At 47.5% G+C, this 25,754-nt stretch overlaps 1 protein-coding gene across 14 annotated transcripts in view; it reads right to left on the minus strand.

The window, feature by feature from the left end:
- Nucleotides 1-19,836: 19,836 nt before the first annotated feature.
- Nucleotides 19,837-25,754, minus strand: part of Ebf3 (EBF transcription factor 3) — a 115,803-nt gene continuing 109,885 nt past the window's right edge. For 3 of the 14 annotated variants that reach the window (XM_075972593.1, XM_075972591.1, XM_075972605.1), the window contains 6 exons: nucleotides 25,032-25,097; nucleotides 24,320-24,497; nucleotides 23,077-23,265; nucleotides 22,472-22,669; nucleotides 21,421-21,533; nucleotides 19,837-20,407 (listed from right to left, as the gene is read on the minus strand). In XM_075972593.1, coding sequence (XP_075828708.1) covers nucleotides 20,390-20,407; nucleotides 21,421-21,533; nucleotides 22,472-22,669; nucleotides 23,077-23,265; nucleotides 24,320-24,497; nucleotides 25,032-25,097 — 762 coding nt within the window. In that variant the 3' untranslated portion in view covers nucleotides 19,837-20,389. The remainder of the gene's footprint in view (nucleotides 20,408-21,420; nucleotides 21,534-22,471; nucleotides 22,670-23,076; nucleotides 23,266-24,319; nucleotides 24,498-25,031; nucleotides 25,098-25,754) is intronic. The other 11 variants (XM_075972597.1, XM_075972595.1, XM_075972601.1 and 8 more) reach the window with 7 other exon arrangements.

Raw genomic sequence — 25,754 nt, forward strand, 5'->3', positions numbered from 1 at the left:
CCAGACTGGGCTCCATGATGGGACTAGTCCCCTAATGAGACTTTGGCTATATCTGGTTCCTCCCTCCATGCTCAGAGAGATGTGTGGATCAAGACTCTGCCTTGCCAGGTGCAGAATATGTCAGTGCCTTGATCTCTGACTTGTAGCCATCAAAACCGTGAGGACTGGACCTGTGTCGTCTATAAACTGCTTGATATGGAGAATCCTGTTATAGAAGCCCCAAGAGCTAAGAACTTATCTTCTTCCAGAGCTTTGCTGGGGTGAACAGGCTGAGCAGTCCGGAAGGCAGGCTGGCAGCTTAAGTTTATATTCAAGAGGCCCATGCTTCCTCAGCCTGAGTCCCCCACACCAGGTTCTGGGCCCCAGTGATCTAGAACAGGAGCCCTCTGACAGGCTGTTAGGGATCTCACTGCCTCTTGCGGCTGCTTCCTTATTTCTTCCACTCAACGCCACCGTCTGTCATGCCCATCCCCAGCCTGGCTCCACCAACAACCTTTCATCACCAGCCCTCCTCCTCCTCCTCCACAACCAGCCCTCCTCCACCACCAGCCCTCCTCCTCCTCCACCACCAGCCCTCCTCCTCCACCACCAGCCCTCCTCCACCACCAGCCCTCCTCCTCCACCACCAGCCCTTCTCCTCCTCCACCACCAGCCCTCCTCCTCCTCCACCACCAGCCCTCCTCCATCACCAGCCCTCCTCCTCCTCCACCACCAGCCCTCCTCCTCCACCACCACCAGCCCTCCTCCTCCTCCACCACCAGCCCTCCTCCTCCACCACCAGCCCTCCTCCTCCTCCACCACCAGCCCTCCTCCTCCTCCACCACCAGCCCTCCTCCTCCTCCACCACCAGCCCTCCTCCTCCACCACCAGCCCTCCTCCATCACCAGCCCTCCTCCACCACCAGCCCCCCTCCACCACCAGCCCTCCTCCTCCACCACCAGCCCTCCTCCTCCATCAGCCATCCTCCTCCACCAGCCCTCCTCCTCCTCCACAACCAGCCCTCCTCCACCACCAGCCCTCCTCCTCCTCCACCACCAGCCCTCCTCCTCCACCACCAGCCCTCCTCCTCCACCACCAGCCCTCCTCCTCCACCACCAGCCCTCCTCCATCACCACCAGCCCTCCTCCTCCACCAGCCCTCCTCCTCCACCACCAGCCCTCCTCCACCACCAGCCCTCCTCCTCCACCACCAGCCCTCCTCCTCCACCACCAGCCCTCCTCCTCCACCAGCCCTCCTCCTCCACCACCAGCCCTCCTCCTCCACCACCAGCCCTCCTCCTCCTCCACCACCAGCCCTCCTCCTCCTCCTCCACCAGCCCTCCTCCTCCTCCACCAGCCCTCCTCCTCCACCACCAGCCCTCCTCCTCCACCACCAGCCCTCCTCCTCCACCAGCCCTCCTCCTCCACCACCAGCCCTCCTCCTCCACCACCAGCCCTCCTCCTCCACCAGCCCTCCTCCTCCACCACCAGCCCTCCTCCTCCACCACCAGCCCTCCTCCTCCACCACCAGCCCTCCTCCTCCTCCACCAGCCCTCCTCCTCCTCCTCCACCACCAGCCCTCCTCCTCCACCAGCCCTCCTCCACTACCAGCAGCCCTTCTCCTCCACCAGCCCTCCTCCTCCACCACCAGCAGCCCTCCTCCTCCACCACCAGCCCTCCTCCTCCACCACCAGCCCTCCTCCTCCACCAGCCCTCCTCCTCCACCACCAGCCCTCCTCCTCCACCACCAGCCCTCCTCCTCCACCACCAGCCCTCCTCCTCCTTCACCACCAGCCCTCCTCCTCCTCCACCAGTTCTCCTTCACCATTAGTTAGCCATTCTTGAAGGAGTCCTAGCACCTGCCTTTTATCTGCCAAGCTCTGGCGGGAATCAGAGCCAGGCACATGACTCCCCTGAACTGGGTCCCCTCCCCGCTCCTTTATTTTCACCTCGTAGTTCAGGCACTTCTAAGGCTGGAGCTTGCCCTTGTCGTTTCTAAAGAAGAGACCTGCAGGCAGCTTCCTGGTGCCCCTGCTTTCACAGATCTGCCTTCTATTTGGGGCCCTTACCTGTGTCACCTCTGTGGTCCTGAGGTGACCCCTGTAGAGCCAGCCATCTCCATTGGTGAATGACCCCTAGGTTTCACAAGATGCTCTGTCATTGCCTGGTTGGAAACTTATTTTTGTCAAGGAGGTGTTCTAGCCACCCGAGAAACTTCTGGAATAGGAAGAAAACACGTCAGCAAATGTCTTTGCTTCTCTGTCTCATTCTCAGTCTCTCTGCACGAACCAGACCTTGGTAGAAGAGAGTCTACAGCTGTGATGACCTCAGAAAGGCAGGCCAGACCTCTCCACACCCCCACAGAGCACAGTGCTTTACAGTGTGCATGGCCTCCCTTCTGCACTCTGAGTAGCCCTCCACAGCCAGCATGTTGTCCCATCTGAGAGCTAAGGAGTCTCCAGACTGTCATTCCCATAAGTCTCTGCTCCAAATAGTTGGGCTGGCCTCTGACTGGGGTCTCAGGACTGAGTACCCAACTTTTACGATCCATAGTGCACATGGGCCAGCTCCTCAGAAAGGAGAGATTGAAAGTTGGTCACCTGGAGGGTCTTGGAGAAAGGGAGCTGAGGAGACAGGTTTGTCCTGACCATTTTTCTGTACCTTCACCCTTTAGTCAGGGCGCACACTCCCACAGTCCAGATTAAAGCCGGCTCTTTAATACACACTTAGCACTCACCTTGTCCCAGATGTTCTCACGCCAAAAGATATGGTGAGAGGCTGAACCGTGCTGCCAGCCAAGCGCAGCTTGTGCTAAGGTTTCTTCCAGGTACTGTTCTTCCTGTAGCATTAGTAACCTAGAAAATGTCCCATGACTCCTAGCCACGAAAACCAGCTTCCCTCTGCAAACCAAGCTGTGGGAACTTGGTTCTGCCCCAAGGCCCAGATTGGGTGTCAGCCCTGTCAGTGATGTTGTCTTCCAGCCTGAAGCCTACCTAACCCAGCAGCATCCAGCTGTTCCTAAAGAACAGTCATGTCTATGTTAACTTGGCTCTGCCACTATATAGGCATTATGTCTCGTGGTTAAAGGCAGTTTTAGGGGCATGAGGAGTGACTGGGTAAAGTTCTAGCCAGACAAGCATGAATACCTGCGTTCAGATCCCCAGCGGCCACATGAGAAACCAGCTACAGCAGTTCATGTTTATAACCCTAGAAGCAGGGGGCAGAGTACAGAGGCAGAAGGATCCTGGGGCCACCGGTCAAACCAGCAAGCTCCCAGTTCAGGGAGACACCCTGTTTTATAAAATTAAGCAGGACACCCCAGCATCAACCTGCGGCCTCTGCACAAATCAGAGCATGATAATATTTTATGTCTTGAGACAAAGTCCCGTGTAGCCCAGGCCTGCCTTGAACTCAGTATGTAGCAGAAGATGACCTTGAACTCGCAACCCTCTTCCCTCCACCTCCCGAATCCTGGGATTATAGGCATGCACCACCACATCTAGTTTATGTAGTGCTGGGGCTCTGACCCAAGGATCTGTGTGTATCGGGCAAGCACTCTATAACCGAGTTACATTCCCAGGCACAGGAAGATGTTTTCAATTTAAAAAAAAATCATTATTTAGAATGTGAAGTGAATGAAGACACCGCTTATTTTCATTAGCTGTCTGTGTATGTTGAATATTTTCATTATTTACATACCATCTCCCTTCTCCCTTTCTCTTCTTCCATCAAAGTTGTTTTGTAGAGGAAAAAATTCAACAAGAGAATATGTGCAATTTAAACTATGTTCTGGAATCATCTTTTTCAGATGCACTTGATTTTAAGAGATGGGGGTACGAGCACTTTCAGAATCCAAAACAGCCTAAAGCTGTTGCAAATCCATTCCTTTCCCCACTTCACATGAGAAACATGTTATGTCAGATGAGTTATACAGACACATAATCCATGTTTAAATAAACCTGATAGACTTTTAATATAAATTGTAGTGATGCACACTGATTGTTTATAAAAATTTATATTTGACCAGGCATGACGGCTCATACTCGTAGGAAAGTTTAGCACCTACTGGGCAGACACAGGGAGATAAAAGAGTTCAAAACTAGTGTGGGCTATGTAGTGAGTTCCAGACCATCCTGGGCTAGAGTGTCTTAGTTAGGGTTTCTATTGCTGTAAAGAGACACTGTGACCATGGCAACTCTTAAAAGGAAAACATTACTGGGCTGGCTTATAGTTTCAGAGGTTCAGTCCATTATCATCATGGTGGGATATGGTGGCACTCAGGCAGACATGGTGCTGGAGAGGGAGCTGAGAGTTTTACCTCTTGATCCACAGGCAACAGGAAGTGAACTGTGTTCCACACTGAGAGTAGCTTGAGCAAAGGAGATCTCAAAGCCCACCCCTCACTGTGACATACTTCCTTCAAAAAGGCCACAGGTGCTCCAACAGAGCCACACTTCCTAATAGTGCCACTTCCTATGAGTTTATGGGGGCCAATTACATTCAAACTAGATGGGGCTCTACCTCTAAATTATTATTTAACCAACTAATTAATTAGCCTTGTGTATGATACCTTTCTCTATCCTCCTAATATCCTGCCAGAGATCCAGAGGCCACATTAGAGCTTCCTGTCCTCTGTCCTCTCTTCTCATCACCTTTTTCAAGATCAGTCTCTGGGCTTTGTTGTTCCCTTATGGATTCTGCTATCACAGCCACCTTTCCTCCTTTTCACATGAGGTGGGAGCTAGGTGGCCTCTGGTGATCCTTGCTACCCAGACAATCCCTGCCTCTGTGAGTCAGTGCCCTTCCTGTTTAGTAAGTGTTAGGGTTGGGATCCGCCAAACCCAGGTTCCAAGTCAGCTGCCCTAAGAAATCCCATGATGCCTCTGAAAATCCAAGGATCCATTGAATGACCACGATTCTTTCCTATGTCCTGAGGGCCAAGGCCAGAATGTGAGGTGACCAGAAAGCTGTGGTATGGGCTATGGGCTTGGGCAAATGGAAGGCCATACCCTGCATCCTAGCATCAACCTGTTCTCCAGCCCATGGCCACGATGCCATGGCTCCCAGTCTGTGCCTGCTGCACACTGACCCACCCCCACCCCTACCACCACTTACCTTTCCCTTTAGTAATCCACTCCTGCTCCATCAGCCCTGAGCTCTCCTCCCATTAGCGCTCATCACGGCTGCCCTCGACATCTTGGGAAGAAATGAAGAGACTTACTGTGTTACCGAGTTTGGAAAATTCAATATTCCCAAGTCATTGGTTCCCAGAGACAGGCTCTGCACAGCGCCAAGCTGATCCTGGAATTTAATGAAAGAGCAAATGCATAAGGGGAGTGGAGAAATTTTTAAGGGATTCCAAGAAAGTTCTGCCTTTCTAGGAATAAAAGCGGCTTTTTTTTAATGTAAAGAAATTAACAATAAGACAGTGATGAGCAGGAATACCCCGAAAGGTCAGAAGAAGAGAATTAAAGCGGAAGAAGAGAGTTTAAAAACTGATAATGGGATATTTTAAATCAGTCGAAGCGACGAACTGGCTATTCAATGCATATTCTGGGGATAATTTGTTTCCTGTCTGGAAAAAAATAAAATTTAATCTCTCCTCATATCAAACATAAAATTAACACCCAAGAGATGAAAGAAGTAAAGGTTAAAACTATGAAAACTATCGCAGTGATAAAATGAAACGTAAGATAATTCTGTTCTTAAACCTCAGGATGGAGACACGCATCCCACCTGAGAATGCAAAGCCACGAAGGGAAAGAAGGGGAAGGGATCGCCAGGACCGTGGAGGACAACCAGGGGAGCACCCTGAACATACAGACTCATGGGGAGGGTGGCGTGTTTGTAACACAAGACAGAGGCATGGCAGCCACAGAGTCAAGAGCCCCTGAAAACTGTTGAGGAATAGCCGGAAGCCACGGAGACCAACGGGCGGTTCACAGGAGGAATGCAAATGGTGGCAAATGTGTGAAGAGATGCTTTCACTAACAATTAGAAAGTGCAAATTAAAACAGCACAGTGTGATTGTCACCAGCAGAATGAGCAAAGAGCCTGGAGCACAGCAACACCAGGAAGTGCGTGTACACATATGCAGTGTAGGCAGGGGCTGGTCGTTTCCTCCAGGGCCTGTTTCTAGCACCTAAGTCAGTGCCTGGCATCGAGTAGGCACTAAATATAGACAGATAAACAGACAGACAGGTGACAAACAGATAGATGATAGATAGATAGATAGATAGATAGATAGATAGATAGATAGATAGATAGATAGGCAGATAGATAGATAGGCAGATAGATAGATAGATAGATAGATAGATAGATAGATAGATAGATAGATAGGCAGATAGATAGATAGGCAGATAGATAGATAGGCAGATAGATAGATAGATAGATAGATAGATAGATAGATAGATAGGCAGATAGATAGATAGATAGATAGATAGATAGATAGATAGATAGATAGATAGATGATAGATGATAGATAGGCAGATAGATAGGCAGATAGATAGGCAGATAGATAGATAGATAGATAGATAGATAGATAGATAGATAGATAGATAGATACTGTTATGCTAAAATGTCTATGACAAAATTTGACATTTACCCCTTGTAAAGTGCATAGTTTGATGGCATTTGGTACACTCGTATTGTGTTGCTGGGCAACCATTCCCAAGACCATTTACATTTTGTGCCTATCTCACTCAAACTCTGTCATATTAAACACTGGCCTCCACTGCCCTCCTCATCCCCGGCAATCCCATTCTACTTTCTATCTCTATGCATTTGGCTATTTCAAGGACTTCAGAAAAGTAGACTTAGCCTTGTGTGACAATAATATTTTGACTTTAAAAATTTATTATATATGTGTGTATGCATGCAGAAGACAGAAGTGACGGGAGTTATCTTCCTGGGTTGCTTTGCCTTGTTCTGTTTGTTTTGCAGCAGGATTTCTCACTGTCCCTGGAGCTCACTGATTAGCGAGGCTGGCTGGCTAGCAAGCCCCAGGGATCCTCCGTCTCAGCCTCTCCCATGTCCAGATTACATCACTCCACCCAGTGTTTTCATGTGGGCTCTAGGGGATCGAACTCAGGTTCTCTTACTTGCAAGACAAGCACTTTAGCAACAGAGCCATTTCCCCAGCCCAAGAACAAAATTTTAAATGAAGGAATGGAGGCATTTCATACGAACCAAGGAACCATCACATAGAAATTTGCTCATGTGTTAGTGACAGATCACGTGGTCCATTGAAGAGTTAACAAACACAACTATAATGTGAGTCACAGCTGCTTGTTAACTCCAACTCTAGCAGGTATCCTATGCCTCTGGCCTATGAAGTTACCTGCATATATATGCACATATCACATGCCCTCATACTCCCTACATAGTTAAAATAATAAAAGTAAACCTTTAAAAATCAGTAACATTCATGCCGGGCAGTGATGGCACACACCTTTAATACCAACACTCAGGAGGAGGCAGAGACAGGTGGATCTTTGTGAGTTCAAGGCCAGCCTTGTCTACAAGAGCTAGTTCCAGGACAGTCTCCAAAGCTACAGAGAAACCCTATCTCAAAAAAACCAAAAAAAAATCGATAACATTCTATTTTATTTTCTATTTAATGTGTATGAGTATTTACCCTGCATATCTGTCTGTGCACCATGTATGTGCCTGGGTGTCCTCAGAGACCAGAAGAGGTTTTCAGATTTTCTGAAACTGGAGTTACAGATGGTTGTGAGCCACCATGTGGGTGCTAGGGATAAAACCCTCTGAAAAGGCAGTGACTGCTCTTAACCATTAGATCATCTCTCCAGCCCTTCGGTGACATTCTTAACAGAGTAAGAAAACAATGCAATTCGTAATGAAACACAAAAGACCTTGAGTAGCCAAAAGAAGTAGCAGTGTTGAAAGCATCCTAACCCTTGATTTCAAATTATACTACAGACCCATTGTGGTGGTTCAAATAAGAATGGCCCCCACAGACTCTTAGATTTGAATGCTTGGCCTCCAGGAAGAAGCACTATTAGAAAGTATGGCCTTGTTGGAGGAAGTGTGTGATGTGGGAGTGTCATATATCAATCTGTTGATTTCATTGGTTAAGCAATAAAGAAACTGCTTGGCCCTGATTGGTTAAAACATAGGTGGGAGGAGTAAACAGAACAGAATGCTGGGAGGAAGAGTAAGTGAGCTCAGAGGGGCCATGCTCCCCTCTCCCGGGCAGACGCACACGATGAAGCAAGCTGCCAAGTCAGACATGCCGAATCTTTCCCGGTAAGACTGATGCTACACAGATGATTAGAAATGGGCTAAATTAATATGTGGGAATTAGCCTAGAAGAGGCTAGATAGAAATGGGCCAAGCAGTGTTTAAAAAAATACAATTTGTGTGTTGTTATTTTAGGGCATAAGCTAGCCAGGCGGACGGGGTGCCAGGGACGCAGCCCCGCCGTTCCTATTACTACAAGTGTGTCACTGGGGACAGGCTTTAAGGTCTCAGAAGCCTAAGCCAGGTCCAGAGTTTCTCTCTTCCTGCTGCCTGTGGATCCACACGTAGAACTCTCAACTCCTTCTCCAGCTCCATGCCACCATGCTTCCTGTCACACTGATAATGGACTAAATCTCGGAACGGTAAGCAAACTCCTTTCTATTAGCTGCTATGACCACAGTGTCTCTTCACAGCGACAGAACCTTGACTAAGGCAACCACAGTGAAGAAAATGGTATATTGTTGGCACAAAGACAGACAGTTAGGCCCAGAAATAAACCCAAGCAGCTGTAATTGCCTAATCTTTGACAAAGGTGATAATCGTATATAGAAGGAAAAGAATGTTTCGTCCACAATGTTGCTGAGAAACTCTCTATATCCACATGTTGAAAGAATGAAACTAGATCCACATCTCTCACAAAATCGATTCAAGTGCATTGAAGACTTTAAATGTAAGACCTGAAGCTCGGAAGTTTCTGGAGGACACTGTAGTAATAAGGAGCGGTGGCGGGGCTGCGTCCCCAACACCCCAGCCGCCTGCTCGGCTAGCTTTTGCCCCGAAATAGCAACACACAAACTATATTCATTTAAACACTGCTTGGCTCATTTCTACCTAGCCTCTTCTAGGCTAACTCTCGCACCTGGACTAGCCCATTTCTTATCATCTGTATAGCACCGGTCTTACCGGGAAGATTCTAGCCTAAGTCCATCCTGGGTCGGAGCTTCATTGCGTGCATCTTCCCTGGAGCGGGGAGCATGGCATCTCTCTGAGGCGTCTGCTCCGGAGAGGAGAGCTGTCGAGTCTGAGCTCACTTCCTCTTCCTCCCAGCGTTCTGTTCTGTTTACTCCACCTACCTATGTCCTAGCCAATAAAATGGGCCAAGGCAGTTCCTTTATTAGCCAATGACCTTCCTCCATCAGGACACCCTTCATAGACAAAGGTGAAGACTCTCTGAAAAGAACTTCAGTAGCTCGGAAAATGATCCTAAGAGTTGCCCTCTGGGATTGCATGGCATTCAAAAGCTTCCTCAAGGAAAAGTAAACAGCACAGTGAAGGTGGCCTACAGGATGAAGTCTGCAAACTGTACGTCTGAAAAAAAAGATTCATATCTTGAATCCATAAGCAACTCTAAAATTAAACACATCTGTTCAGTAGCTGAGTTAATGACTAGAATAGGCAACTGTCAAAGGAAATAATGCGAACGGCCAGTAAGCCTTTCAAAAAAGTGGCCAACACTGTTAGCCGTTAGGGAAATGAAAAGGGGAACAGCGGTGAGGTTCCCTTCACTCCAGTCAGGATGTCTGTCATCAAGGAAAAGATGGAAAGAAATGCTGGCGAAGGGTGAAGAGAGAGAAGAGCTCTGGGGGAGAGCGTGAGAACTGCCCTGGCCACTATGGAAATCAGTGCTTTCAAGTTAAAAATAGAGCTGCCACGTGATCCCGCTGCCCCACTCCATGGCACCTGAGGGACTGTAAGTCAACAACCCATGGAAATACTTGCACCCCACGTTTACTCCACCGGTCAGAGGCGCCAAGATGTGGAACCAGCCTCCAGGTCCACTCACAGACAAATCCCTAGACACACGGTTCATAAACACAAGGGCATTTGATTGAGCTGGGGAGAAGGAAATTAAGCCATTTGCAGAGAAATGAATGGAACCAGAGACCGCTATGTTAAAGAAAATAAGCAGAAAATGCTTTATGTCCCGTCTCGTATGCAGAATTTCTATTTGGATTAATATGCATGTGCGTTCTGTGAGCGTGACATGGAAGTGTAAAGGAGGAGAAAGACGTCTAAAGGAAGCAAATAGCAAGAGAGTAGAGAATTGCATGTGCCGTAAACAGAAGGGACTATTTGGAGGAAAGGAAAAGGCCCACAAGAAGTGCAGGGGGTGGAGAGGACAGGGGAGCACAGCAGGACAAACATACGTGCATATATACACACATGGATCTCAGTGAGACCCATTTTATGTGTACTCTGAGAGAGAGTGTCCTCGTGGAGATAATGCTCATGTTTTTATATCTTGACAAGACCTCAGATCTTCCCCTCCCCACCATGGCACTGGGAATTGAACCCAGGGCCTCGCTTGTGTTAGGCAAATACTCTACCACTGAGCTATGTCCCCAGTTCTCTTTTTATCATTTTGTTTAGTTGGATACAGGGTCTTGTTAAGTTACCCGGCTGGCCTTGAATTTACTCTAATTCTCCTGCTATGTCCTTCCAATTAGTTGGGAAGACGGGCCTGTGCCACTGGGTCAGGAACTTTTTATTATTTTTATAACAGCTTTATTGAGATAATTCACGTGGGGCGACTCACCCATTTCAGGAATATGACTAAGTGCTGTGAAACCCATGGACAATTTTGAAATATCTCCATCAATTCAAAAAGAAACTCAAGAGTCTTTTTGCTAAAACTGTTCCTTGCATTCCCAGGCAAACTAACTACCGGGATACTTTCTGTCTGTGTAAGTTTATCTGTTCTGGAATATCATATCAATAGAGATATTGGCATGTACGGTTACTGGCTTCTTTCATTTAACGTGTTCTTATGGTTCATCTGTGTTATGGTGTGTTTTAGCATGTCATTCTTATCATGGTTGAATCCTATCCTTATCGTATAGCTGTATCTGCCTGTTGGCTGCTGCGTGCACTGCTGTGGTGTGCAAGGTTTCCGTGGACATGTCCTTTTTTACGTCTCTTGGGTCTGAGCTGGACCTGGAAATACTGGGCCATTGGTAGTTCTGTGCTTTACTCTTGGAGAAGCTGCTGGCGCGTCTTCCCATGCGGCTGCACTGTTCACAATTCTACCAGCAGCAGAGAGCTCTGATTCCCACCCTCATACAGGGCTGTAGTAGGTCCTGTTGGCTCTAAGTACTGACTCAATCTAGTTTGACTGGCATTTCCCTGATAACTGGTGATGCTGGGCATCTTTCACATGCTTCTCGGGACTTTGTACATCCTCTTCCAGTTCAGCCCCATGGGGCAACATGCTTCCCCTTGCCAGCAGCTCACTATATTGACTGATTTTGCTTGGATGTTTTGGAATTGGGGGGCGGGAGGAGCTCCACTTTTCCTCCTTGTCCAAGATCATCTTCACTGGTCTCTGTCTGGTAGGAGATTGTTATGGTGACCCTTAGGGTCCTCTTGTCCACTTCTTCAAAGAAATCATCTGTGATTGTAAAGAGATCACCCTGAATCCGCAAGTCAACCTGAGGGTTGCCATGGCAGCAACACTACAGACCCACCTGTGATTACAGAACACCTTGAATATATTTAGATCTCCCTAACTGTATTCAAAACTAAAACACAGGCTGGAAAGACGGCTCAGCAGTCAAGAGCACTGGCTGCTATTGCAGAAGACCTGAGTCGGGTCCCTACCCCCTATCTAATGGCCCACAACTCTCTGTAATGCTAGTCCCAAGGGACTCAACACCCTCTGGAGGCACCAGGCGCACATGTGGTAATAGACAAAACACAGTAGACATGAAATGGAAATAAATAAGCCTAACATAAAGTAAAATTCATTAAGCAATGAAGAAATAAAGGGCAGGGCTTTGAGGGGATGTCCCAAATTCTCCGTAGCCGTCCCCTGTAAGGAGTTCTGTCTTTCCATCAGGTCCTGAAAGTCACTGTGGGGTTCAGGGTCTCATTTTTTTTTCTGAGGCATTGCAGCCATGGTGCACAAACTGGGGGACCATCTGAAGGGAATGGGATCTTTATTTCTTTTGGCCCCCTAAAGGCCGCTGTCATGCTGCATGGCTACCTAGGAAGATGAGCTCTTTTCACTTGTGACCCGGAGAGACATGTTCTCAGAGATCCAACTTGCCTGTCTATTTTGTAGAAAATTTGGAAAATATAGATAGTATCACTTTTTAGGTTCAAGGCTAAGAGTAAATGGAAAATGGGGTTATAATATATTAAAACTTTTGCCTCTCATAGCCAGAGGGGATTTTGATGTAATTCTGACAAGTATTTTTCAGATACTTGTGATTGGATGTATCCTTCTGGTCTTCTCTCTAGAAATTTACAGATGAAATCGTGTTATACTCAAGGTACTAGACTTGCATACCTTAATTTTATGTCATTGGTGCTTATGATTTCATGAAATATACTTCAAAATGTGATCTTCATAGCCTGGTAGAACTTATGGTACACTATTATATGACTGTATCAGAACCTAATTACTCATCCTGTTTTCAGCCATTTGGGTGCTTTCCAGTTTTTAATAAATATGGTGTTCGGAAAGGTTCATGCACTTAGGGTCTTGGCTAATCTCTGATTACTTCCTTGGAATTGATTTCTAGAAATGGAATTATTGAGTCAAAAGGCTGTGAGCACTTAGGTCTCTATGCAAAGTCCGGTTGGTTTTTAGAGAGTGTGTAGGAGTACTGAGAACTCTAGGAGAATGTCCATTTCTCCTAGAAATGAGCACCCGTTTTTAAAAGAAGTGCCTTTTCTGTTTGGTAAATGGAAAACAGTTATCTCATCATTTTAATTTATAGCTGTGTCCTTCTGGCCTTTTCTTTAGAAATTTACAGATTGAAATTATGTTATAGTCAAAACACTATACGCTTATACAACCTCATTTTATGTCATTGATATTTATCATTTCATGAAACATACTTCAAAACAGGATCTTCAGAGCTTACTAGAACCTCTAATATCCCATTAGATGACTACATCAGAACCTAATTGCTGATCCTGTATGGTAATTTGAAGGAAAATGCCCCCGCCCATGGAGTGATACTATTATGAGGAGTGCCTTTGTGGGAGAAGGTACGGCCTTGTTGGAGAAAGTGTGCCATTGTGGAGGCCGACTTGGAAATCTCACATATATTCAAGCCATGCCCAATGTCACAGACCACTTCCTGTTGCCTGAACCCAAGATATAAGACACTCAGCTCCTTCTCTAGCACCACGTCTGCCTGCATGCCACCATGTCACACCCTGATGGTAATGGACTAGACCTCTGGAAATAAATGTAAGCCACTCCAATTAAATGGTTTTCCTTTATAAGAGTCCGTGAGTTTGAAGCCAGTCATGGTCTACAAAGTGAGTTCAAGGACAGCCATGGCAGTTATAAGGGGAAAAAACTTGTCTCAAGAAACTCAAAATAAATAAATAAATAAATGAGTTCCCCTAGTAATGATGTGTCTTCACAGGAAGAGAAACGCTACCTCAGCTAACTAAGACATCCTGATTGTAGCCATTTGAGTACGTGTAATATGCCTTTTAGGTCTGATTTGGGTGCATGTAATATGTCATAAGTCATATTTGGGTTTATGTAATATGCTTTTTAAGTCAGATTTGGGTCCATGGAATATGCCTTTTAAGTCAGATTCTCATACACGTACTACGCCTTTTAAGCGAGGTTGAACATAGTTTCCTAGGTGTTTCTCTTTTTTCCTTAAGAAAACTTCTATTGAGCATTACTCTCTGGATGTGTAAGTCTTTCCATGCAATAATGTACAAGCATGTGGATATTTTAAGACTATAGGTGTCTACCCCAGACACTTAGTAAAAGTCCATATCCCATTGATGGCTAATGCTGGCCATTTCCTCTTTGTTCAGTTAGGCTTTGAATTGTTTCTACAATATTTTTTCCCCAATTTTATGTTTGTTTGTTTATCCACTTTAGACTCTTTCTACTTCTTCTCAAGAACTTCACAATAGCTTCCAAAGTAGCAGGTTTCTTTATGGCATTTTATACGCATTTGATAGGGGTTGGGTTTTGATCACCTCTGTCTTTCCCTTATGAATCGGTGCGGAAGTTGCCCTTTTAAAAAGGTAGTTCGTGAGTCTTATTGACTCGCAAATGCTCACTGTTGACTGGAGATAAAACCACTGGTTGTGTCTTTTCTGTCTTTGCTGGGCACCCCACTCAGGCCCTGTGCTCTGCCAGCACCCTAAACAGGGTCATGCAGCAGGAAAGAGTTTGCTCTTCACAGGAGGAGACCCAAGTCTAGAGCTCAGCTTTGTCTGGGTCTTGCCTGACAATAGCTGCGTGAGCTACAGCCAGGACTCACAGTTCAGGACCCACCATCAGCTCAGCCTTGTGAGGGGAAGTGATCTGGTGGGTCAGGAAGACAGCATGGCCTCTCCATAACCTTTGTTTCTTGTGCTTTCTACACCTCCCGCTCTGGTAGAACTCGTTCCAACTCTACCACCGACACAGTGACTCTCATTTTCCCTTTTCATTCTGTCATCTTGCAGCACTGACAGAAGCCAGTTTGTGCCGACCCCTTCCTAGTTGTGGCTTCCAGGCTAAACCTTTGCTGCCCAGTCCCTCTGGTGTGGTCTCAGGGGACCTGAACACACCACCCTTCTATACCTGCATCATGTGACCAAGTTTCTTCCTCCTGGCCCTCATACACTGTGGATGCTACCAAGGCTCCAAAGAAGAAGAAGAGCCTTCGACCCAAGCCTGGGGAGTAAGGATGTGTAACATTGATTGAAGTAAACCCTCTAGAGACCTCTGGAGTGTGCTGAACTAGTAAGAGGAAACTCTTATAGTCTGATCAGATGGCCTGAAAGGAACAGAGTCCTCCATGATGGGTGGATTGGTTGGGATCCTTGGAAATCGACTCTCTCCTCTTTGTCATTCAAGTTCTTTCTCTCTTTAACTCTTAAGGATGTTGGAGACCTCACTCAGTGGGAAAGGCAAAAGGTTTGGAGGCCAATGAGATTGCATTTGGCTTCTAGCTTTGCCCCCCCCCAGGCAAGTCACCCAGCCTTGCTTTATCTCTTTATTTGGAGGTACTGGGGATCGAACCTAGAGCTTCACACACTAGACATAAAGCACAGGCTCACACAGAATCCCTTAGAAGCACTAAGTGACCCCAAAGGTGTTCTGTGAGCCCCTGAGCCGTAAATCAGCCATTGACAGTTGGAAAATATAGGCTGTCCATAGAGCTTTAAAGTCAAACTAGATGTAGGGGCCACCAAGTCCTGCCAAGGATGGCCTCCCCTACTCCCAGGTTACTTAGTGATGGTGGATTCAGAACTGCTTGGTCCTGGTTGGGGGTTTGGTTTGTGGGAACTAGTTGACCCATGGGCTCACAGCCACCTTCTCTACTAAGAATCTCTGCCCGCCTCCCATTTTCTCCAGGGCAGGGGTAGGGTATAGAGCCACTGAGGTTGGGAGCTGGTCCACCCTTCCTCCCAACCCACCTCGGCAACTGGCTCCCTGTGAAACCAGCAGCTCTATGCTGGGACATGACAAATGACCAAAAAAATCAATTTGTAATCTGATTGGAGGTTTTTGATTTCCTCTGATGAGTTTAAATTTCATTAAAAGCAACCTTATTCCAACATAAAAAGAATCCTTGAAGGGTAAAACAGGGGATTGTCTCACCCGGTATAAAGCATTCCCCACTCTTTTGTGTGATTTATTCATGGTGTTAATTGTAAGGGCCAGCCCGCGGTGTCTGCTGGCAGCTGTATTGTTATCAGGGCCTGGGATCGGTCCGGGCGGGCTCAAAGCACAAGGACTCACATTCAAAACTCACTCTTCGGGCATATTGACACTTCAGTTATCAACAGTCCCTTTTTTTATCTGCGGGGAGGGCGCTCCAAGCTCGTGGGGCCAGAATAAGCTAGGAATCCACGCCATGCCTCTCGGAGTTCTCCTAATTGTATGTATTCTCTGAGAAAATGATCATCGTGGCCTCTTGTCTTGATGAGAAATTGACATTTTCGGAGGACTTCTTTGGGTGCTCCGAGCAGGGGAGATAAGGGCCGGAGTTGTTTCAAAGCGGAGCAGCCTTTCTTTCCTTTCAGGGGCCTCTTTATTGCTCTCGTTGACCCACTTGATGAGTATGGATTTCACGAGGTCTTTTTCAGCATTTGAACTATAAAAGGTTCAGCACGACACCACCCCTTATAGACAAAAGATAACCTTGCCCTTTGAATATATTGATTCTTTATTAACTAGGCTGTTTAATGCAATGAAATGAGGCATTAGATTGAAGCCCATTTCAAGTGCTTTGAATAATCTTTAAAAGCTTGAAAGACCTTAAAGGGAGCCCTGACAATACTCGGCATTCGCTTTTGAGAGAATCGGTTCTTGCTTCTGGTTTGAAACCCAAGCATTTGAACTTCTCTCTGCCGAGGTCAACAGAACCTGGCACACGAGCTCCAAAAACCTGAGCAGAGTTCCTGGTCCCACCTCAAAGGGATGAAGTTGGCTTTGGGCAACACCTTCCCCAGCCCTGGTGACAGGGGACTGGCCGTCCTAAGTGTGCTTTGTGCCAACAGGAACCTATTCCTTTACTGTCTCTTTAAGGCCAGCCGGCAAAGGCTCGTCAGTGACGGGAGGGAAAGGTATTCACAAGTTTCTTTATGTTTGGAATAATTGTTTCCTGTTTTGCTCAGCAGAACAAGTAATTAAGATGACATTCGTGAGTACTAATTTAGATCACACTTACGTGACTGTGTGACAGAACCGCAAGCCAAAACATGTAAAGCCTGCCTCTCATTGAGGAGAAAATGGGAAGTGCCCGGTGAGATAGAATGGGGTAGCGGAGCCGCGCAGGGGCTGTGTGAACCAGAACTGGTGCCGATGGCTGAGCTCGCTGGAGTCCCAGCCTTGGCCTCCATCCATGTGGAGCCTCCAGTGGCCAGTGCAAAACGCCTCTGTGCCCACGACACGTACCAATACTGGAATCCATTCTCTCGAGCCATCGGCCTGGCTCCCACCGGCATGCTGTCTGTCCACAGCATTGACAGGCTCTTCTGACCTGGTTCTTGCCAAACGGGACATAGGGATACAGGTAGTGGTGAGGAGCCAGAGCAGGTGCTGTGCAGCCATGCAGTTCAGAAAGCTCATTACCACGCCTCCCCCAACCACAGGACCATTTGCAGGACCCTCCCCTCCCCCGCCCCGTGGTGTTGTGGCCCAAGTGGCTGTGACAGGAACAGTCCGGGCCTGAGTGTGTGGGCATCACGTATTCCTATGGTACCTGTGGCATCATAGCCACTGTAGGAATTGTGCCCATTGAGGGTTGAAAACTCTGGAAGGTTCTTCGAAGTCCTTTGGATCTTGGTGAGCCCTAGCTCTGGGGCCCAGGATGTGGAAATGAAATCCCCAATTCATTTGTCAGTCATTTTAATAGGCAAACAGATAAAATTACCAAAAGTGAAATTCACAGACAAGAAATACTTTAATTAAATATTGTGTAAAATGAACATTTTTATACAGTTAAATATCTGAAAAAATGTACAGATAAAACAATCTTATTGTAGGGTCTCTGACAGCAAAATCTACCATTTAGTGAAGCTCTCGTTTTTTGACACAATGAAGCAATGAGGGCACCGACTAGTCGGTCTACAACACAAACCGGGTGCGGGCATGAGGATACTTGCTAATGTGCGCGTGAGTTCTTTTTAGGTCAAACCCTTACTTACACAAAATAAATCGAGGCAATTTAGTTCCAAAGTGACTTCTCAGGCTGTTCCATGTAGCTACACCCTGTCAGGAGTCACAAAGCCAGAGTGTGACCCACTGACCACTGGGGACATTGTTTGTCTTATTGAGTCCCTTGAATGGACACGTTCTAAGTTATACATTGTTTCCTTGTGTGTGTGTGTGTCTGATGTTGGAAAATTCCCTCCTTTTTGTTTTTAATATGACTTCTGCTGCTGCTTACAAAGTGTGTGCTCTCTGCAAGGGCAATGGGTGTGAAAGAAAAAGAAAAAGTAATTCTGACTCTTGGTCTCACGGTGGATTTGGCACTAACAGGCACAGGTTCTGAAGGAGGTCTTTCCAGTTAAGAAAGTACAGACTGTGCTGTTGGATCTGACCACAAACAGGTATTTTTTAAAATAAAAAAAGACCAGCCGTGTTCCCATGACACCTCTCTAACATCGGGGTGAGCGTGAGTGGTCAGAAGCAGCAGACAGATGCAGGAAGGAGTGACTGACAGACTGAAAGTTTGTGCTTTTGGGGTGTTTGTGTGTGTGTGTATGTGTGTGTGTGTGGTGTGTGTTTGTGTGTGTGTATGTATGTGTACTGTGTGCATGTGTGTGTTGTATGTGTGTGTGCTGTGTGTTTGTATGTGCATGTGTGTGTTGTATGTGTGTGTGTGTGCTGTGTGTTTGTATGTGCATGTGTGTGTGTTGTGTGTGTGTTCATGTGTGTGTTCATCATCAGTCTCCAAATGTTAACGATTGTGGTATAACAGAGGTTCTTTGAAGTTCACTTTTAAGGCATCAGAGGAAGTTAATGTGGCAAACATTTGTAATCAAAACATCAGAAGTAAATTTTATTTTAAACTTTAGGCCTCTGAATTTTTCCAGTAAACACAGTTCAGCTATGTGGCAAAGTCCTAGGTGGCAGCTAAAATGACTTTTTTTTTTTTACATTCTACAAAAAAAAAAACAATTAAAAATAAAAACTAAACTAAGGAGCCAGCCCGGACCGTGTGGCCCCTTCACGGTCGCCCCACATGCACAGGATCTACTAGGATTTTCCGCGGCCGCTGACACCGTCTGCTTCTGACTATACAACAAACTTTTCTTTTCAAAAGTATTTGTTCAGATAACTTAAAAATAATATAAAAATAAACAATGAATTTGACTTTTCCTCAACATAAAAAAAGGGATGGAAAGTCCAAACAATAGCGAATGGTTTAGGTACAAATGAAATGGAAGGACATTGACTCTTTTAACAAAACAGATCAGAGAGACAGTTCTTGGTGTCTGTTCTTTCCCTGTGTGACAGACAGCACTGGGCGGGATCAAACACCAATACAGACGTGAGAAAAGAAGGCGGGGAAAGCAATGTACAAAATTTCAAAGATAAATACAATATTTATAATTGATATGTTACAAAATAAAGTCCCTTAGCAATTGCAAGTGTTCATGGGAAAGGAAGTGTCACATGAAAGAGCATTTTATCCCTTATAAGACGCATAAGGAATAAAACTCGTTTTTCTAAATATTTTAAGTGGATCTGAAAAAAATTCAAGACAAGTGTATAAATATTTAGCTACAACTTTGGCAAAATCACAAAAGTCTACAATTTTATAACCACATACAAAACACATCGGGGAAGAAGGGTCTAGAAGTCAAAAGGACAATTTCATGTACAAGAAACATAGACCTCACAGTAGCCTAAGAATGCAATAGGTTTACAGTGCGCAAAAGTTGAAAAAATGTTGCCGATCGCACTTGCTTTAACAGGAAGCTCTAGGTGGGAGAATATTGGAACCAACAGACAGTAGCATATTTTTTTTTCTCTGTCAGTGTGCTTGTTGAAGGCAAGAGATTCGATATCAAAGTTACAATTTCTAACTACAATAAGTTACAAAGTTTCATTTCATTAAGATGAAGTTAAGCAATGATAAACCCTCCCTCCCTCCCTCCCCGCCACCCCGAAATTCACCTAGTCATATCCTCCTCTGTTCCAGTTAATGGCTCATACCTCCTTGGCCTCCTTTTTTTCACCACAAAAAAATATTTCACATTATAGAGATACACAACCATTGTGAATCTAAATATGAGTACAGAAAAATGTTTCGAGGCTTTTCTTCCTCAGTGTTGCATGGGCATCAAAATGGTGCATATTCACGAAGCTTCTTCCCACACAGATAGCACGCACTAGACAGCCAAGACGGAATCAGAAACTTTATACAAAATAGGCGTCGCTTTGTTTTCCTTAATCTTCAGGACTGAGAAATGTGAAAATATGAGAAAAGTTCAGTCAATAAAATGGAATTGTTCATGAAGAAGTAGGCTTTGTTCGCGTGTTGGTTCTTAACAGTTTAAATAAAATCTTTAAATGTCTTTTGTAGCATTCAACCGCTGCTGATGTTTAGTTTTGAAGGTATCGTTTCCATCAGCATGTCTTAGCACACTACATGTGTCCCCTGAAGTCCGTCCTTGGATGCTGGGTGCTGTGAAGGTAAACAGAGTCCCTCACATGGGCGGGACTACCAGCCCAGACATAGCTGCAAAAGAGAAGGAGAGAGCGGTTAATGCCGACCACCCCGCACGCGCACCCTCCTGCGGGCCCAGCTCGCTCCTCCTGGGCCAGGATCCACAGGGAAGCCAGACTCTGGCAACTCTCTGTATAGCCAGCTTTGCTCATGGTAGAGGTGTGTTGGGAAGTCTACTTCTTGGGGTGAGGGCACACTGGTGGCAGGGTTCCTGCCAGCCTTTCCGGTGCTGCTGCCCTCTGTTAAGGCTTTCTCTGAGAGGGACCGCTCTCTGCTTTGCATATGTCGCCAAAGCAAAGGGAAGCTCGCTCTCTGGAAAGACGGGAACCATCCTGGCCGTAGCTTGCAGGCCTTGCTTTTCCTAAGTGAAATTGGAGACTTGCCTCAGTTTCCCCCTCTGCCTTTGGGCCCAAGCTCTGACCTCCGACTAGCAGCTCTGTAGCGTAAAGGTGAGTCAGGCTCTCAGATCGAAGCCACACACGGCCCAACTGCTCTGGAATCTCAAGGCCACGGATTGATGGAGGTGCCACAGCATCTCAGAGTGCTGTTTTCTTCTCTTCATAAGACTAGAGAAGCTTGGCACTGAAGCGCCAAGTGCAGCCAGCTCTGTAGCGAACTCCTGGTCCGAATGTAATTTAAAATCTTTTAACTCTGGTGTTGTTTAATTTTTGTCAGAATGACTGTTCTCATTAATTTATGTATAACATATTAATACATTTGTTCATGTAGTGATGTGAGCTTCAATTTCTCAGTCCATTAATTTCAACGATATTAATTTATCTCCGACTCACCGTTACAACTTTATGGTTTGGCAGGCCCCTGTGTACACACTGCTTACATGGTACCACCTAGTCAGCCTCGACGCTGGGGCATGTCCATGGACACCTGCCCTCACTGCCTGACTCCTAAGCAGCGCTGGCCTGGTGCCCAAGGACAGCTTTGAGGCCGCTGGCGACGCCCAGGGCCTGGGCGTCCCGTCGGCACTGACAGGTGTTTTGAAGACAATGAGTTCAAATCATTGATACCTTTCCAGTTCCTTTTTTGAGCATTAGTTCATCAAAGTGGAATATACCACCGACTTCACAAAAGGGCCAGTTTGTCTTCTCCACGGTTGCGTCCTCGGCACCCAGCAGAGAGCCTGGCACATAGTAGGCACTCAGTAAATACTGGTTGAAGGGGTTCATGTGTCTAAAGGAGAATGGGCTTGACTTTCACCCAGTGGAGCACATACCCAAGGTGGTGTCGGATAGAGGCCAGGTGACGGCCACCACTTACTTCAAGTAAGTGTGGCCCTGTGCATCACAGGGAGTCACGGGTGAGCCCGAAAGCCTAGGGGCACCCATATGGCTTCACCACCACACTCATTGGAGGTCACATGCAGCGTGAGCTGCCCTCGGTGCTGGGAAAGGTACTCCGTGTCTGTTCCACATGGCCCAACTGTGGACAGCTGTGTCCAAGTGGGGACTCTCATGCCCTCGGGCCAACCCTTCCCACTCTGAACTGAGAGTGAACACTCACTCCCAACCACAGACAGTCTTGCCACCCAGCAATGGTACACAAATGGCCCTGGGTCAGGATGCTCAGCCCTTTCCAGGAGAGAGCAAAGCCATATAGACTTGTTGTCCCAGTGGTAAGGTTGTAGATAAAGCTCTGCCTTATGGCAAGGGGAGCTGGCAGGTCTGGGATGGGCACCTTAGACGGCACGGTGACCTGTCATCTGTTTGAGACTATTTCTCCTGCCCCTTTAATAAGGAGGCAGCAAGCTTGGCACTAAGGGCAGGGTCATGCCCTTCACGGAGACGGGCCAGGCCTGGGTACTCTGTTTCATGGGGTTCTGCTCTTGCTGTAGTCTTGTTCCCCCTCAAGGGAGGCTCCACCCCTTGGGGCACAGACGTGCTACTAGACAAAACCTAGAGGCAGAATCTGGTACAAGTTGGGGACTTGAGGACCGGGCCTATAGGTGACTGTGGGACAGGAAGGAGCATGCCAACCAGTGAAGCACATGCAATGCCACAGGCATGCAAGGGGCTTGGGAAGGGGCCATGGGGTCCGAGCACCCACCCACACCTCCCTCACCTTGCAGTCCGTTCCCGTTGGCGCTGGTGCAGGAAGGAGGAGGCGAGGCTTGGGGCCGGACCACGGGCGCAAAAGCGCTCTTCTGTTTCACTGCGGAGATGACATTGGCAGGTGAGAATGAGAAAATGCCGTGTGTGCTGCTACAGTTTGAAGGGAGGGTGACCGAAGAGGCTGCCATGGTGGGGCTGGACGGCACTACTGCAACAAAGCAAACACGGTCAGCACGCGCGGGCTGTGGCGCAGCACCACAGCGAGAGCTCTGAGGGCCTCGCCTCGCACGGGGAGGGGCCACAAAACAAGACATGACATGCTTCGGCTCGGCCACTCTGGATAACAGGCAAACGCTTTGGGGTGGGGGTCGGGCTTGCTCTTCCAATTGAGCAGCCCTGTGTGGTTCAGATTTTATTCTGGTGGCCAATGGGATGGCGTTGTTGGGGAGGGCTGTATTAGGTCAATTTGTGGTTGTCATTTGGACGCCCAGCCTCTGGGGCCACCCTTCCTTTTATCCAGTAGCTCACATCACAGAACATCCAAGCAATACACACACTCGACTTTGTAGTGAATATGAATCTGTGTGATGACGTGTGACAAAAACAGACACTTACTGCCGTAGGGAGAGTTAGCGGAGGAGCCATTAAGAAATCCAGGCGAGCCAGGGACCCCTAGATTGGCCATGGCGCCACTTCCATATCCATTCATGCTAGTGCTGACTGTGTTGTAATTGGACTGCTGGGGAGTACTGCTGGGGACGTAGCCTCGCGGGGACACGCTGCTTGTATTGCGACTGTAGCCGACTGTTAAAATCCCCCCCCGGCCAAAAATAACATTATTATCAGTGACAGACACTTGGGGGGGGTTTCCCCGAGAATCTATATCATATATTCAACATTTTTAATTGACTTTATGCTTCCTCTCGCCCTGGTGACTCTAGCCAGCTCGGATAATCTTATCATGCCAATCCTACCACTGGTGAGACCTGTTCCATCTATGTTGGCGTCAACGGACGGCATTTCACGTCTAACCTTTAGCTGTTTCCACACATTGCTTTAGAAGCAATTGTCAACAGCTTGGATTCCTGACCTGCTACCCGACTCTCTCTGAGCTTTCAGCCTCAACAGACCTTCAAATGCCATGGCTGACAAAGAGAGCTTGTTTATGGCCATAACTTCCCTGGAAAGACTGTTTTAGGGGGTCTTCATTTTCAGAGCTGCTGTCTCTGTGAGCGAGGGTGGGGTGGGCGCCATAGCTCCTGGCCTGCTGTGGAATGTGGGTAACTGGAAACAAAGCCAGCGGTGCAGTGGGGTGGCTCTGAGGTGGCTGCCTGAGATGCTTTTATAGATGATGTGCACTAAACTGAGCTCCAAGGACGCCAGATTGTGACCTCAACAGTCCTGGTCGCTGTTCTATAGGATAAGGTACACCATGAGGGAAAATGGATGTTCTTATCCATGGATCCAGACCAGGATGGGAACCCAAATACCACCCATGACACATCCAAGAAGGCTCCTCCTGGCTTCCTACAGCTGCCCTATGGCTCTGCCCATTCTTGCCAAAGAACACAGGGTCACTTACAAATAAGCTAAGGGACACTTCTAGCAATACCAGGGAGCTGGGTGGCAGCCGATGGAGCTACTGTCACTAGGACTGGGCCCTCTGAGTGTTCTCTGCCCAGTACAGCTGGAAGATGTGCGGCAAGGTTTTCCCTGCAAGAAGGAACCAGCCATGCCTAAGGGCATGGAATGCGACCAGCACTCCCCAGCTGGGTCCCAACACCTCCACCTGCAGCTATGGCCTCAACCCACCCTGGGGAGGGGGCCAGGGAAGGGTCCACCTGGCACAGTGGCCTACCTTGGTCATTGGCTTGTGAGGTCTCTGACACATTAACCGCGAGCTGGCTGCTGAAGGAGTTCACGCCCATCATGCCAGTGTGCGCCGGTGTGTTGCCCAATGTGGGAATCTGGTTGTGATTGCGGGGAACGCTGTACAATGCCTCAGCGATGTCAGCCGCTCTCTTCAGGATGATCTCCTAGAGAAATAGCAATGCGTGTATAAACCGAAGATGTCATTCAAGGCCAGGTTCCGATGGCCAAATCCCATGTATCGTGGGCCTGTCCACTTGGTAGGGCAAGCAAGAACTGCACAGATGCTTCTAAGTGGCTACATCTTGTCCTTAGATCTGTAGCTCCAAGCCCTGGGACAGGCAAAAAGCTGCAGACTCAAAATTAAAGAACTGGGCCACCTCCAGAGGAAATGAGTATCTCTTCCCTGGGGCCTCGTGACCTGCAAGAACAAGCTATGGGATGCCCACAGGCCCTCCCGGAGCCCCAGGAATACCTAATGCTCCTCACTCGCCATTGAACACTGTAGGACTTCAAAGATACCCCCGTTCGGTGGACCACCCTCCTCTACTTGTCTTTCTCTACATGAATACTTCATGTGAGGCCTGGCTATGGAGCTACCGTAGGGCACTTACTTGCCTAGGAGACCCATGGTGCCCGTCTGAACTGCGAATGCTAGGGTAGAGGGAAGGGGTAGACAAGTGGAGCCAGGATCCACCTACCTGGTTGTTGTGAGGCATCCCGTACAAGGCTTCCACAAGGTCTGCTGCCCTTTTCAGCAACACTTCCTACAGGGAAGCACACGGGGTCTTACTGGAGGAACGGCAAACACAGAGCATAACACAGCCTCCAGGGACCATCTCCCACCCGTGGGTCCTGCGCCACTTCTGCCACACACTCTCCGGAGAGACAGACACAGGCGGCACTGCTCTGTCTTCCATCGTTGGTGTGAGCCTGAATAAACGGCCTTCCTAGAGCAGTGCCAACCAACGGTCCGGCAGAGGCGTGTGGCGAGACAGAGTATATGGGAAGGAGCCCCGTCCATGCCTGGGGTTTAATGATGGAGCCTTACGGGTATTAAACAAACACACATGGCAGAGCTATGAAAGGCCCCGGCATTGCATGTGTCTGTTAATTCCTAACACTTTAGTGGTGAGGAACAATAAGTAATTTTCCATATCTTAATTAAGCTGGCAGAGCCCTTAAAGACAACATCTCACCCTGAATTCACGCCCCAAATCTGCAAGTGAGTTCAGCGCTTATTTCCCTTTATTTTGAACAATAAAGTGAATTAACTTGGGTTAATCTAGTTCTTTCATAATGACATTAAGAAATTTTTCAATTAACCTCTTTGACTGCATGTTGTAAAGGACTTCATAAATACCTTCACACTCAGAGAGCGTGCGTGTGCTGCCTGGGGGCTTGGATGCACTGCGTTCTGTCTT

The sequence above is a fragment of the Microtus pennsylvanicus genome, chromosome 5 (assembly GCF_037038515.1).
Source record: "Microtus pennsylvanicus isolate mMicPen1 chromosome 5, mMicPen1.hap1, whole genome shotgun sequence".
In the NCBI taxonomy this organism is placed as follows: domain Eukaryota; kingdom Metazoa; phylum Chordata; class Mammalia; order Rodentia; family Cricetidae; genus Microtus; species Microtus pennsylvanicus.